Source organism: Periophthalmus magnuspinnatus, chromosome 24 (assembly GCF_009829125.3).
Source record: "Periophthalmus magnuspinnatus isolate fPerMag1 chromosome 24, fPerMag1.2.pri, whole genome shotgun sequence".
NCBI classification, from domain to species: domain Eukaryota; kingdom Metazoa; phylum Chordata; class Actinopteri; order Gobiiformes; family Gobiidae; genus Periophthalmus; species Periophthalmus magnuspinnatus.
Window position 1 is genome coordinate 20641337 of NC_047149.1, and position 13210 is coordinate 20654546.

General features: G+C 38.3%; 1 protein-coding gene across 2 annotated transcripts in view; it reads left to right on the forward strand.

The window, feature by feature from the left end:
- The window catches only part of ches1 (checkpoint suppressor 1), a 148408-nt gene that overhangs the window by 84816 nt on the left and 50382 nt on the right, over positions 1-13210 (forward strand). For both annotated transcript variants that reach the window (XM_033990645.2, XM_055232300.1), the window contains exon 3: positions 8758-8912. In XM_033990645.2, the coding sequence (XP_033846536.2) occupies positions 8758-8912 (155 nt within the window). The remainder of the gene's footprint in view (positions 1-8757; positions 8913-13210) is intronic.

Here is a 13210-nt window from a genome sequence, read left to right on the forward strand (position 1 = left end):
CTCTCTATGGAAATGTTACTGCCTCATTGAATCTATCCGTTTCCATGGAGTCAAACAGACACCACCAAGCGATTTACAGGTCAGATCTGTGGAGAGGCGGGCACGCTCACAGTAAACATGCATTTTTCTTTGTTTTTTTTAGCTGTATTTCTTCCCAGTAAAAGATGTAATTTGAAAAGTGTAAGGTCGATATGTTTAATGTCATACTGTGAAACATTCAAGCAATAAGGACGGAGGACCCTGACTAAAAAAGTTGCGTAGTGTTTCTTTAAAGGTCCTATATTATGCAAAACTGACTCTTTAAGCTTGAAGCCATGTTATAAAGTTGTTACCTCCTCCTTAAATGATTCAAATGATTCTAGTGAAGGTGTATGGAGTTTAATAACACAGTGGAGCACTTCCTGTATTACCACACGATGACATCACAAGGTGGAATGGAGTGTTTTGTGTTTGAGAGAAGAATTCAACCTAAATATGCACGATTTGTGTGTTAAACATGTGTGAATGAAACAAAACACAACTCCAAGTCTGTTTTTGATAAGGACATTATGACATAGATTAAAAAAATAGCGCAATATGGGTAGTTTTATGTAAATCTACAAACTTTTAAGGAATTTTCTTCGGTATAAACACACAAGGCTGTTTCCCAAGCTCTCTCTTTGCAGTGTCCTCTCTGTGTCTGTTGTGTAACATATTTCACAAATGGACCTCATTATGAACGCCACTGGCTTGTGTCAAAAACTCTCCTCCAGGAATCTGCTTTGTTTCTCTCGCTTTTTTTTTTCTTTTTATAACAAATTCTGTTCCATTTTCCAACACTTTTCAACACACAGTCCCATATCCTATCATGGTGCACTATAATAAAAAAATGAAACCTCTACATTACGTGTTGATGGATAGTTGAACACAGAGGTTAATCAGGCTTAGCCACGTGCAGTTTTAATGCTTTGAGCCTATCTGTACATGTCCATCATAGCCCCATAAATAGTAATGGTGGAAGTACCGGTGAAAGTGGTCGAACGCATAAGGTTAAGACAGGTTTCCATGTAAGGATCTGGTCAACAAATCTGCTTATGTTGATGGATGGTCACATGTTAGCATCCTGGAAAAATATATGAATTACATCTACATTTATCATGGAGCTCAAGACACTTTTTTTAGCCATAAAAATCAAGTTAAACGAAATATCACCATGTACTTTTGCCTTTTTTCATACAACTACCTCTATTCTTATAGCAAACAAAGAAGTTAAATCTGTCAACTGGACAAATCTTGTAAGAGTGAAGACGTTTCGCTGCTCATCCAAGCCGCTTCTTCAGTTCTGGTCAGATTGCTGGTGGCCACTGCCTTTAAATCTATCTGAGGGGAGGGGCTAACCACACTGAAACTGTAAACATCTCTTGTCTCCAGTTTCAGCTGAGACTAACCTATTCAGCCCTTAACGACCCTGCTATTGTTCTCATTGTTCTGGGTCTGAGGATGGAGTTTTAGATGGGGGAGAGATTATGTCTCAGGCCCCCATTTCTGTTTAAGGAAGGATTCTCTTTCCTAACAAAAATAGCTTCTTTAACTCCTCTCTCAAATAATTTCTTTTCTCTGGCTAAGATCTGAACTTCACTGTCTTCAAAGGAGTGGTTAGTGGCTTTGAGATGGAGATGTACAGCAGATTGGTGTCCTGAGGAGCTCTCACGCCGGTGTTTGTACATTCTCTTATGGAGCAGCTGTTTAGTTTCTCCAATGTAACGCTCACTGCACTCTTCACTACACTGAATGGAGTAGACGACATTCCTTTGTTTATGGCTCAGGGGTTTTGTCCTTAGGGTGAACCAATTTTTGCCTTAAAGTGTTTGTGGGTTTGAAAAAGACAGGAATCTCATACTGTCTGAAGATTCTCTGAAGTTTTTCAGACACACCCGCAGTGTAAGGGATGGTAACACGAAAACGTCTTCACTCTTACAAGATTTGTCCAGTTGACAGATTTAACTTCTTTGTGTGCTATGGATCAGACCTGGACGACTGAGGGTCTACACAGATACCTCTATTTTACATATCCATCCTTATTTTTCCTTTGACTTGGAGAATCCTGGCGGTACCTGCGCTCTGATTGGTCGTTTTCGAGTGCGACGTAAGCACATTACCCTAATGACAGTAACATATTTAAAGAGCCCCATGCCTCTGCTTTGAGACGCCGTTTGAATTTGCACGATAGCACAATTGGTTACGGTAATGGAAACTCCGCGACCGCGAGTCTATCGGCGACAATAGGGTTAAAGGTATACTATGTAACTTTTTGTGGTAGAGTTATTGCCAATTGCTTGTCTCTAGGGACTGTCTCTAAATGTATCTGTCTAGCATTTATTTAATCAAGGGGTTGGGTATGTTATTGTTGATGAAAAAATACCTGTAAACTGCGTCAGGTTGGCAGTTCGAATCCCGCTCCCACAGATGAATTCTGCTGTTGTGTCCTTGGGCAAGACACTTAACCGCCCTTACCCCAGCGTGTGCATGTACTGTTGTGTGAATGTGTGAGTGGTTCTTTGATGTAAAGCGCTTTGAATGCCTGGAAGGGGGAAAAGCGAGATATAAAAATGTGACCACCATTGACTTGTAAATCAATCCTCTGGAGTCGCCTGCTTGTCTCCATGGAGAGAGCTGCATTTAATTTCATACTGTCAAACAATCCAGGTAGTAATAACAGTTGGCGTGTATATACGATCAGAAAAGTTACACCGTATTCATGATCATAAAACATAAACTGTTTCAAATATATATGTGTGTACAGTGAAAAAAGTCGCCTATAGATAGAGGATATTTTGAAGGATATTGGGGATAAAAATAATACTTTTTTGCCATTTTGAGTATAATGCCGGTGACTTTTCCTGGTTTTAACTTTCTATTTCCATGGAATTATGCAGCTGACTTTCCACCTCTAGAAAGTTACCTACTGTCACTTAAATATATATCATTTTTAAACCTTTTTTCATATCTTGCATACATTTTTTTTTAAATTTTGAAGTCTGAAACTAAACACAAACTGTCCGTGTATCATTTCATTAAACAGTGTACATTTCTGTCTTACTACAAACTTCTGATCCGTGGTTTGATTAAGCTGTGAGGTTGTCAGACTGAATCCTTTTGAAATCCCATATTCCCAAAAACCTCAAACTTAATTTTCCATAATGCGTGTTTTAGAGTCTGGTTCAGATAACAATGAACAATTATTAAAAGAGTCAACAATTATTTAGACAATCAATTAGCCATGATTATTCTGACCCATAGACTGCGTATATCAATGGAAAACCTAACTCTAACCTGCTAGCCGACGTTCCAAATAGGAAGTGATCATGGTCGCGCTTCCCGCTCCATCGACTCTGGCTCCAGTTCACTTTCTATTGAAAAACCGTCGCCTCTCTCTCCATAACTGCTGCTGTCAGACTCGTCATTTCGGTCTTAAACTGTTCGTATTAACTCGCTCTGCATGATCCTGGTATTTTTATTTCGCTATTGTGTCCGTAACGCAAGATATGAGCAGCCAAATCAGGCGGCGTCTCTCCCTGACGTCGCTCCCACTAGCGTTAGCAACAGGTTTGATTGACAGCGCTGCTAATCGCCAACTCCCTGCTAAACCAGCGATGTGAGCGGGAAGTGGCGTTACCTTCAACAGCCTCGCTCCAGAATCAAAATTAGATAACAAAATCAGACAGGTTACACGCACGACAAACAAGGAAGTATTTGCGATCTTCCTGATAAAATGCAGCTTAATTCTTTGTACTTTATTCATCTCATTAGACGTATCAAAACTATCGTTGCATTAGCATTACTGTTAGCATTCATGGTCAGTAGCAGTAGACTTTTTAATATGTTCCATTTCCAGGCCAGTCCAGCCCCCTGCGCTTATATAACACAGGAAACAGATGTTGGCAGCACACAACAACCCTGTCGCCATGGTTTTTTCACCCTCCTCTCTTTCTCGCTCCCTCTTTTGTCTTCACCCGCTCCGCAAAACCCACTTCTCAGGTTACCTTTATTCTTAAATACCTGTAATTTGCTGCGATATTTACATTCATTATAAGCATTCAATAGTTTAAGTACCGAACAGTTTGGGTGAATTAAGTGAGTGGCTTTTTAAGTGCAAAGGTGCTTAAAGACTAACAGAAGCTCAGAGTTTTATGTGAATGCTGTAAAGCTGGGTTTAATATGGTTTAACATTGGTGGATTATTCGTTGTGTAACACTGCTCATTGGTTGGAAACGCTATAACTAGAATTTTATTAGTTTAAGTATGCCCAGAATTCAAATGTGAGGAGACAGATGTTAAATCACTATATCATTAGTATTGTTGTAAGTTAAAGGTGCACTATGTAACTTTTCTGGTGGACAGTCAGCTACCTGCTAGTCTCCATGGAGATGTTAGTGCCCTGCCTTGAATATTCCATTTATAACAGTAAATGCATCTGTTTTGCATGTTTTTTACTTACGTTTTTCATTTTAAGCAGGGTCGCCTCTCCGCAGATTTTACTTGTAACTTGGCTAGTAGTGGCGTCTCCTGCTTGTCGCCATGGAGATGTTAGTGCCCTGCCTCAAATATTCCAGATGTATGGCAGTAAACACATCTGTCTTCCATGTTTTCAGTTACATTTTTCACATTTAGCAGGTTCGTCTCTCCGCAGATTTTACTTGTAAATTGGCCAATAGTGGCGTTACCTGCTTGTTGTCATGGAGATGTTAGTGCCCTGCCTCGAATATTCCGTATTTATAGCAGTAAACGCATCTGTCTTGTGTGTTTTTACTTACATTTTTCATTTTAAGCGGGGTCGCCTCTCCGCAGATTTTACTTGTAATTTGCTCAATGGTGGTGTCCCCTGCTTGTCGCCATGGAGATGTTAGTGCCCTGCCTTGAATATTCCACATTTATAAAAGTAAATGCATCTGTTTTGCATGTTTTTACTTACGTTTTTCATTTGAAGCGGGGTCACCTCTCCATAGACTTTACCTGTAACTTGCTCAACAGTGTCGTCACCTGCTTGTCTCCATGGAGATGTTGGTGCTCTTCCTCAAATATTCCACATTAATAACAGTAAACGCATGTATCTTGTATATTTTTACTTACATTTTTCACATTAAGCGGCATCGCCTCTCCATAGACTTTACCTGTAACTTGCTCAACGGCGACGTCACCTGCTTGTCTCCATGGAGCTAGATGAGTACCGTCAAACATTCCAGGAAAAGAAACTACCTCTCCATGAAAACAACACCGGAGCCTGCACGAGAAAAGCTCCACAGTGCACCTTTACCTTGAAATCGATATGTCTTGTTCTCCTCGTCTCTTCTCAAATTCACTTTATAATCAGTTTTTCACCAGGATTTTCTCTAAACCTGGACATATTCTGTGAGGAAAGTGTCTCTCTACGTCCAGTTGTCCAGGTAACGCATGTGAGCAGCTCTCTGATTGGTCGTGAAAGTGCGTATAGGAGGCGTCTGATTGGCTGTCTGTACATGAAGTGTGTGTATTGATATTTTTAATCCATGGTGAGCAGAATAGCAGTAAACAGTGGTTCGTGTTATAAATATCATGTATCAATATCAACTCTTCAGGTGTGGACGTTGCAGGATGGGCAGTTTTTGGGTGATTATGTACAGTTTAATACAAAGAAAAACACTGTATATGGTCAAAACTTGCGATTTGTGATTTGCAAATTTGAAAATGTGCGTGTTTTTTGTTGGTTTTAGTCAAATTTGGTCCACCGTTTATTAATACATATCTTAAAAACGTGCATTCTAACTGTGTGTTTTGCCTCTCCACAGAGCTGTCCTGTAACTTAGCCTGGTGGTGCTTCGTCTTTGCCATTTTAAAGCCATACTGTGAAACATTTTGAGTTAAAGCAAGGGCAATAACCTCTCTAGAAAAGTTACAATACTGCATCTACGCTATTTAGTAATCCAAGCTCAAATATAGCACCAAAACAGCCCTAATCCTGACCTGGCACTGCCCCACATCCGCAGACAGGTTTGGGGTAGATTTGGGCTGAGTGCAGTGTGTGTGTGTGTGTGTGTGTGATATCAGGCTCACAGGAGAGGCGTCTCTGGCTGTGAGCGGAGCACTCCCAGGAGAAAGGCATGCTGGGTAATATCACGCTCCCCAGGGGAAGTGGACATACACAGTCAGCACACGAGCAGAGCGCCACAGGCTACATATGGCCCCAGAGCCGCAGGAAACGCGCAGTAATGAAGAGACGCAGGCAGGGGGCGCTATGAGCAAATGTACACACGCTGTCTGCTTATACAGCTCTGCAGCGAAGGGGTGAATACGTTTTTGTTTATTATCTGGACGTCCCGATGAAGAGTGGACAGATGTAGCTACTGAAGTGAATAGTTTTGAGTTGTTGTTTTTACACAGGAAATTAGCCCAAAATGAGATCAGCAAACTCAAAATTCTGACGTATTTTGAAAAACTTTGGCATGATTTTGGACTATAGCGTATGACGTAGATTGTTAAGCAGAAATGACATGTTTCTAGGAGGTTTTTTTAGAAGTTTTCCCAAAGTTTTAGGCAAGAATCTGATGTTTTTTGTTCTTTTTTTGAAGCCATAGTATGTATTTTTTTAAATTTTTACTCCAAAATAGACTAAAATAGAAGCATGTTTAGTCATTCTACATGTTTTTATTGCACTGAAAAACATGCGTCCTTATTGTATCTATAAAATCTATTTAGTATCTCCACAAAATAGATTTTTATTTGGTCTTTTCCTGCTTGTCTCCATGGAAACATTGTTCTTTGGCTGCAATATTCCACAGTATCGCATAAAACTGATCTATCGCCATGGAGATTGTTCCGAAGTATGGTTTTAACTCTCTATTTTCATGGAATTATGCAGTTGTGACCTTCCATCTCCAGAAAGTTACCTACTATCACTTAAATATATATAATTCTTGATGATTTTTTTATTTTCATATCTTGCATATCCGTAACTTTTACTTCAGATTTTGACGTCTGACGCACAAAAAAACACAAAATGGTCGCGTAACATTTCATTAAACAGTGCACATTTGTATCTTACTACAAACTTCTGAACCGTGGTTTGATTAAGCCGTGAGGTTGTCAGACTGAATCCTTCTCAAATCCCACATTCCCAAAAAAAAAAAAAGAAAAAAAAAAAAAAAAAAACACGTCGTCCTCCTCCTGCTCTGAACTGTTTACGTGATCCCAATTAATGCCTCACTCACGGCTCCGATTCGTTGACAGTTCACTCTTAATAGATTCTTTTTTTTTTTTATGGTTTTGATAAATAAAAAATAAAAAAAAATCTCCAAACCGCAGCAGCCATGACACCTCCCCTCCCCTTGATGCTATACCTGCTCGTGATCACAGGGACTTACAAAGCGAATAGTTTAATTTCATATTTACTCTGTGGTACACGAGCTGGCACTGTGCCGGCCCGTTCAGAGACAACGAGGATGAAAGGAGGAGGTGGCTCGGGGAGAGGGAAACAGCGTGGATGTCTGGATGTTTTCCTGTCCCAAGTGGATAACGTATAGACTGATTTATTTATTTTTTAGTCTTTGATCTAAAAATGCATACAAAAGAGAACTGTATCCTTGACATAATTGTACAATAAAAAAAAATCACATTTGAAGTTTTGAATAAATTGGCGTGGAGAATGTGTATTGTCTTGTTAATTTGGAAAATAGCACAAAAAAACAGATAGTATTCAGGATTAAAGACTAAATACTGTTTGACATTTGGGGTTTGGGGTCGGTCACCTGCTTTTCTCTGTGGTGACTGTGGTTGCTACATTGCCCAGAATGTTCCACAGTCTGGCATTATACTTAAACTATAATGGATTCCAGGTGTTTTATTGCTACATTAACTGTGAGCTGCTTTTCTCAGTTAGGTTTAATGCAATTCTGTGACATCTTAAGGCAGGTGGTTCAAGCTTAGTGATGAGATAAACACAATAAAAAAAATAAAAATAATAATTGTATATTTTCCTTTATTATTATTATTATTATTATTATTATTATTATGTTTTTTGTTTTTGTTTTTTTTTCTTTTTTTTATATTTAATTTTGTTATATATATATATGCTGTCATTGTAGCTCTGGTTTTTGCAAGTTCAGCTTCTCAAGAAACATAACTCCTTAACCTTAAAAAAAATATATATACATATATATAATATAATAATAGTATATTTTTTAATTTATTTTATATTATTATTATTATTATTATTATTATTATTATTGTTGTTGTTGTTGTTGTTGTTATTTATTTATTTATTTTTATATATTATTTCTGTTTTTTTGTTTTTTTTACAAGTACAGCTTCTAAAGAAACATAACTCACCAGCACTTAATCCCTTTTTTTGTCCAATCCAAATGTAAACATGGAAATAAAATCACACAAGATAATTTTTGCTCATATGTGCAATTTCTCATGTGAACTTGTAGGACGAGATTTTGCCCCATCCCTCACCCTCCACCAGAAGTCTCATAATACAACTTTAATATAAATTTTGCTTATAGGAAACAATAGGAAAGTAGGAAATAGGAATGACCATTGTATATAATTACTACCAATCATACATTTTGTTATTGTCACTATATTTTCCAAAATTAGAATTCATTTTTCAGATCAGATTATCAATTTTTGCATATCTCCCATGTCTCTTTCTTTTTTCTTTGTACAAAATAACTTAATGATGTAAATACTCATCATCATTTCACCTCGTCTCTAATCTCTCTCCTGTTTTGTGTGTTGCAGAGCATAGGCAAAGGCTCGCTGTGGTCCATAGACCCAGAGTACAGACACAACCTGATTCAGGCGCTGAAGAAGACCCCGTATCACCCGTACCCCCCGAGTCTGGCCACGCCCTCCACGTCCCCGCCCACCCTGCCCCCCCAGACATTTCATAGCAGGTAAGATTCTGTACACTATGATGGATACGCATGAAGTAAAGTACTGATGGAAAAGAGTGTTCAGAAAGCAAAGAACTACACGGACCATGATCCTTTGCTTCGATTCAGTGCAGCCAGTGTGAAGAAATTAGCCGTAGTTGTTTTAAATACAATAAATATTTTCATGACAGTGGTGGATGAAGTACTCAGTTGTGTCACTTAAGTAAAAGTACAGATACAGGGGCAAAAAATCTACTTAAGTAAAAGTATACAAGTATTTTGCAGAGATTTTTAGAACTATTAAAGCGTCAAATATAGTGATTTTGATGAGTAATTTACCAGATTTTAAGCGATTCAACTGATTGCTTCATTTTTTCTTGATGGTTTTGTGCATTTATGTGTTTGTTTTGCTCAAAGTTGGGACATTAACTCAAATTAAATGTGCTAAAAATACGTTTCAAGCTATAAAGAAAAGTACTTTTTACTTTTCAGTCCAGATCTAAAATGTGGTGGAGTAGAAAGTACAGATACTGCTCTCAAATGTAGTGAAGTAAAAGTAAGTATCCACTGAAAAATGTGCTCACGTAAAGTACAGATACAAGGGCAAAAAAATGCTAAAAGTAAAAGTATCACATGAAAAAATTAAAGTAGCTGTTTAAAAATGTATTATAAGAGTAAAATTTTCAGTCCAGTTCAGAAATGTAGTGGAGTAGAAAGTACAGACACTTTCTCTTAAATGTAGCAAAGTAAAAGTAAAAAGTATCCACTGACGCCTAAAAAAAATCGTATTTAAGTATTGAGTGTCCACCGCTACTTGCTGAGTGGTTAAAGCCGTGAGATTTTCATACGGTTATAGTTCTACCACCCACTGATTCCCATGTCAATACAATCTAATGTACAGTGCATCAGCCACTCAGTTTACATTGATTATTTAAGCTGGTTCGATTACAATCACATTAAGGCCTCATACATTTTGCTCCAATACAATGAGCCTTTTTATCTTGAATTACACGACAATTCCTATTTCTCCTCAATGTGCAGAAACGACAGCTACGTTTTTGTAACTATTGGTTTTAGGATGAAAATTAAGAAAACAGCTGCACTATGTATGTAACTTTTCTACATCTATCAACGTCTACGCATCATGTTTTTACTTATGCCTTACTTATGTTTCACTGTGGCATTAGATTTATTTATTTCCATGGAAACAAGCAGTGATCTCCCCCGGGAAACAGCTCCATGGAGACAAACACGTGGCTGAAACTCTTCTAAGAAAGTTACATAGTGCACATTTAAGGCCAAATTGTGTTTAGTGCATGGAAATACTGCTGCACTGAGGTGGATGAAGTACTCAATTTGGTTACTTCAAAAACAAACCTCAAAAACATAGCCCGTCTCCGCCCATCACTCACCTTCTCTGCCGCTGAAACTCTCATCCACGCGTTCATCACATCCAGAACCGACTACTGCAATAGCATCCTCTACGCTACACCATCCAAAACCCTCAACAGACGACAGTACGTTCAGAACTCCGCTGCCCGGCTCCTCACCCACACCCACATCACTCCTGTCCTCCACAAGCTCCACTGGCTCCCCGTTCCTCAGCGCATCCACTTCAAAATCCTTCTTATCACATTCAAAGCTCTCCACAACCTGGCCCCTCCTTACCTCACAGACCTGCTCCACCTCCACACTCCATCTCGCTCCCTCCGCTCCTCCAGCTCCAAACCTCCTGTCCCTGCCCTGTAGGACCAAGCTCCGAACTTGGGCGGGGGATAGAGCCTTCTCCACCGCTGCCCCCACCCTCTGGAACTCACTGCCCAAACCCCTCCGTGACTGCTCTGACCTCCCCACCTTCAAAAAATAACTCAAAACTCACCTGTTCAAAATTGCTTTTAATGTTTGATTTTATGTTGTAAATTTTGTGATATTTTATTCTTGTATGTATTGTGAAGCGACTTTGAGTATCTTGAAAAGCGCTATATAAATAAAATGTATTATTATTATTATTATTATTATTATTATTACTTAAGTAAAAGAGGTGAAAAGTTACTCAAGTGAAAGTAAAAGTATCACATGAAAAACCTGCTTAAGTAAAAGTATTAAAGTAACAATTTAAAAAGGTACGTTAAGAGTTAAAAAGTAAAAGTATTTCACATTTCAAGTGCTGTTAATTTATTAAAGTGTTAAATGTAGTGATATTGATTAAAAATGAGACATAGTTTAGTCAGGAGTAACAATACTAATCGATTTTGTAATGTTTCTGATGAATTTTGTGTATTTAATTTTTTTTTTGCACCATATCTTAAACCTGAAAACTTTAGTCATGGATGTAACTTGCAAAAAAATGTCAAAAAATAACCCCTCAAATCATATGAAAAGTGCTTTTTACTTTTCAGTCCTGTTCAAAAATGTAGTGGAGTAGAAAGTACAGATACTGCTCTCAAATGTAGTGAAGTAAAAGTAAAAAGTATCCACTGTAAAATGTACTTAAGTAAAAATTCTACTTTACGTTACTACTTTTACTTTATTCCCACTGCTGCTACAATCATTAACATCCCTTATTGTTACTTATTCTGGTTGTAGTAGCTCAGTCTTTCTTTATAGTTTGATTCCAGCTTCCAGCCTTAACTCAGCCACTGTGTCCTTTAGCAAGACACTTCACTTGCCTCTTTAATGTAACTCACACCTGTCAGTCTAACATCTTTTCATCCTCACTTACACTCATCATAGCTATTGTAAACTGCACATTTCCCTATAGCGTGTCCCTTCACTTGAAATGGTGATGTTCTGAGTTACCTGAGCGATGTTTGGTTTAAATGCAGAGGCTGCCCTGGATACAGCAGCAGGAGCAGAGCCAACACATATTTTAGCTGTTCAAAAAAGGTCAACCTTTCAGTTTAATTTTACGCTACATATAACATATTTCCTCTGCCTTCGCTGCACTTTCACTCCACTTTACCGTGAACAAACTAACAAGTAGAACCACCAAAGTCTCATAATGTAAAAACTTGTAAAATGTCAATGTCTAATGCCAAGTACAAGGGTTTTAAACGGTAGATTGCGTACAGGTTTTTTTTTATATATAGGCCTGTAGCTAAACAATCAGCTAGTGACATTTTTGGAGCACATTTAAAACTGCATCGAAAAAAGTGGATGATTTTATTGTTTCTACCGGTGCCTTTAGTGGACAAACTTATTTAACTCTTTAAGCACAATGGCATTTTTGCGTTTATCCTTAATAATAATGATAATGTCTTAGATTTACAGTATGGCACATGTTAAGATACCAAAGATCTTTACAGTGCATTAATCATTCGCTTCGTACGCAGTGGATGGTAAGCTAATGTTGTAGCCGCAGCTGCCCTGGGGTAGACTGATGGAAGCGAGGCGGCCAATCTGTGCCATCTGCCCCTTGTACCACATTCACGTCATAGGCCAGGGGTGTCAAACTCAAATTCACACTGGTCCAAAATTTAAAACTAAGACAAATTCACGGGCTAAACTCAAGATTTATTCAAAAATTTGCTGCACCTGATGTGTAAAGTTGAACCTTTTTATATAGAAACAAACTTTAGTCCGAATTTGGAACAGCTCAAGCCTGATATTACAGACAGAAATTAAACATATCAGTAGTATTCATTTCTTATAAAAAATAAAATAAAATAAAATCATGTCATCTCTCTCTGTAGCAACTAATTTAGCCGAGGTGACCAGTAGCTTTGTCGCTAATAAGTTTCAACATAAAATTAGGGGCAGTTGCTGGTCTAGATCGCAGCGCACTAGTAAAGCATTCTGGGATTTGTAGTATTAGTCGTGCATGCGCTGTATACCGGCAGACCAACTCTAATCCACATTTCATATGATCTCACGGGCCAAATTTAATTACACCGCGGACCAGATTTGGCCCCCGGACCTGAGTTTGACATGTGTGCTGTAGGAAATACGAGTGAAGTGTCTTGCCTAAGGACGCAAGAACAGCACGGACTAGAGCCACTGCTGCCTCATCTGCTGTTTTGATTTGGCATGAGGTGAGGTAAAGTACGGCACATTGTTGCAGTAGAAGTTGTACTTTTTTTTTTTTAAGCAACCTTCTGACCGCTTTTTCCATTACTTAATTCACTAATAAGTCAAAGCTGGACAGCTGCATGTCCCTGCCAGGCTACCATTGTTTCATTTTTTCCCCTTGTAAACAACTTACAGCTTCTCATATTAATACAAAGTGACTGGGAACTACCACAGTTTAGGATTCAAACTTAACATTGATTTAAAATGAGCTAATCATTTCATATTTGCTTAAAAAGGTGTATGTATAATCT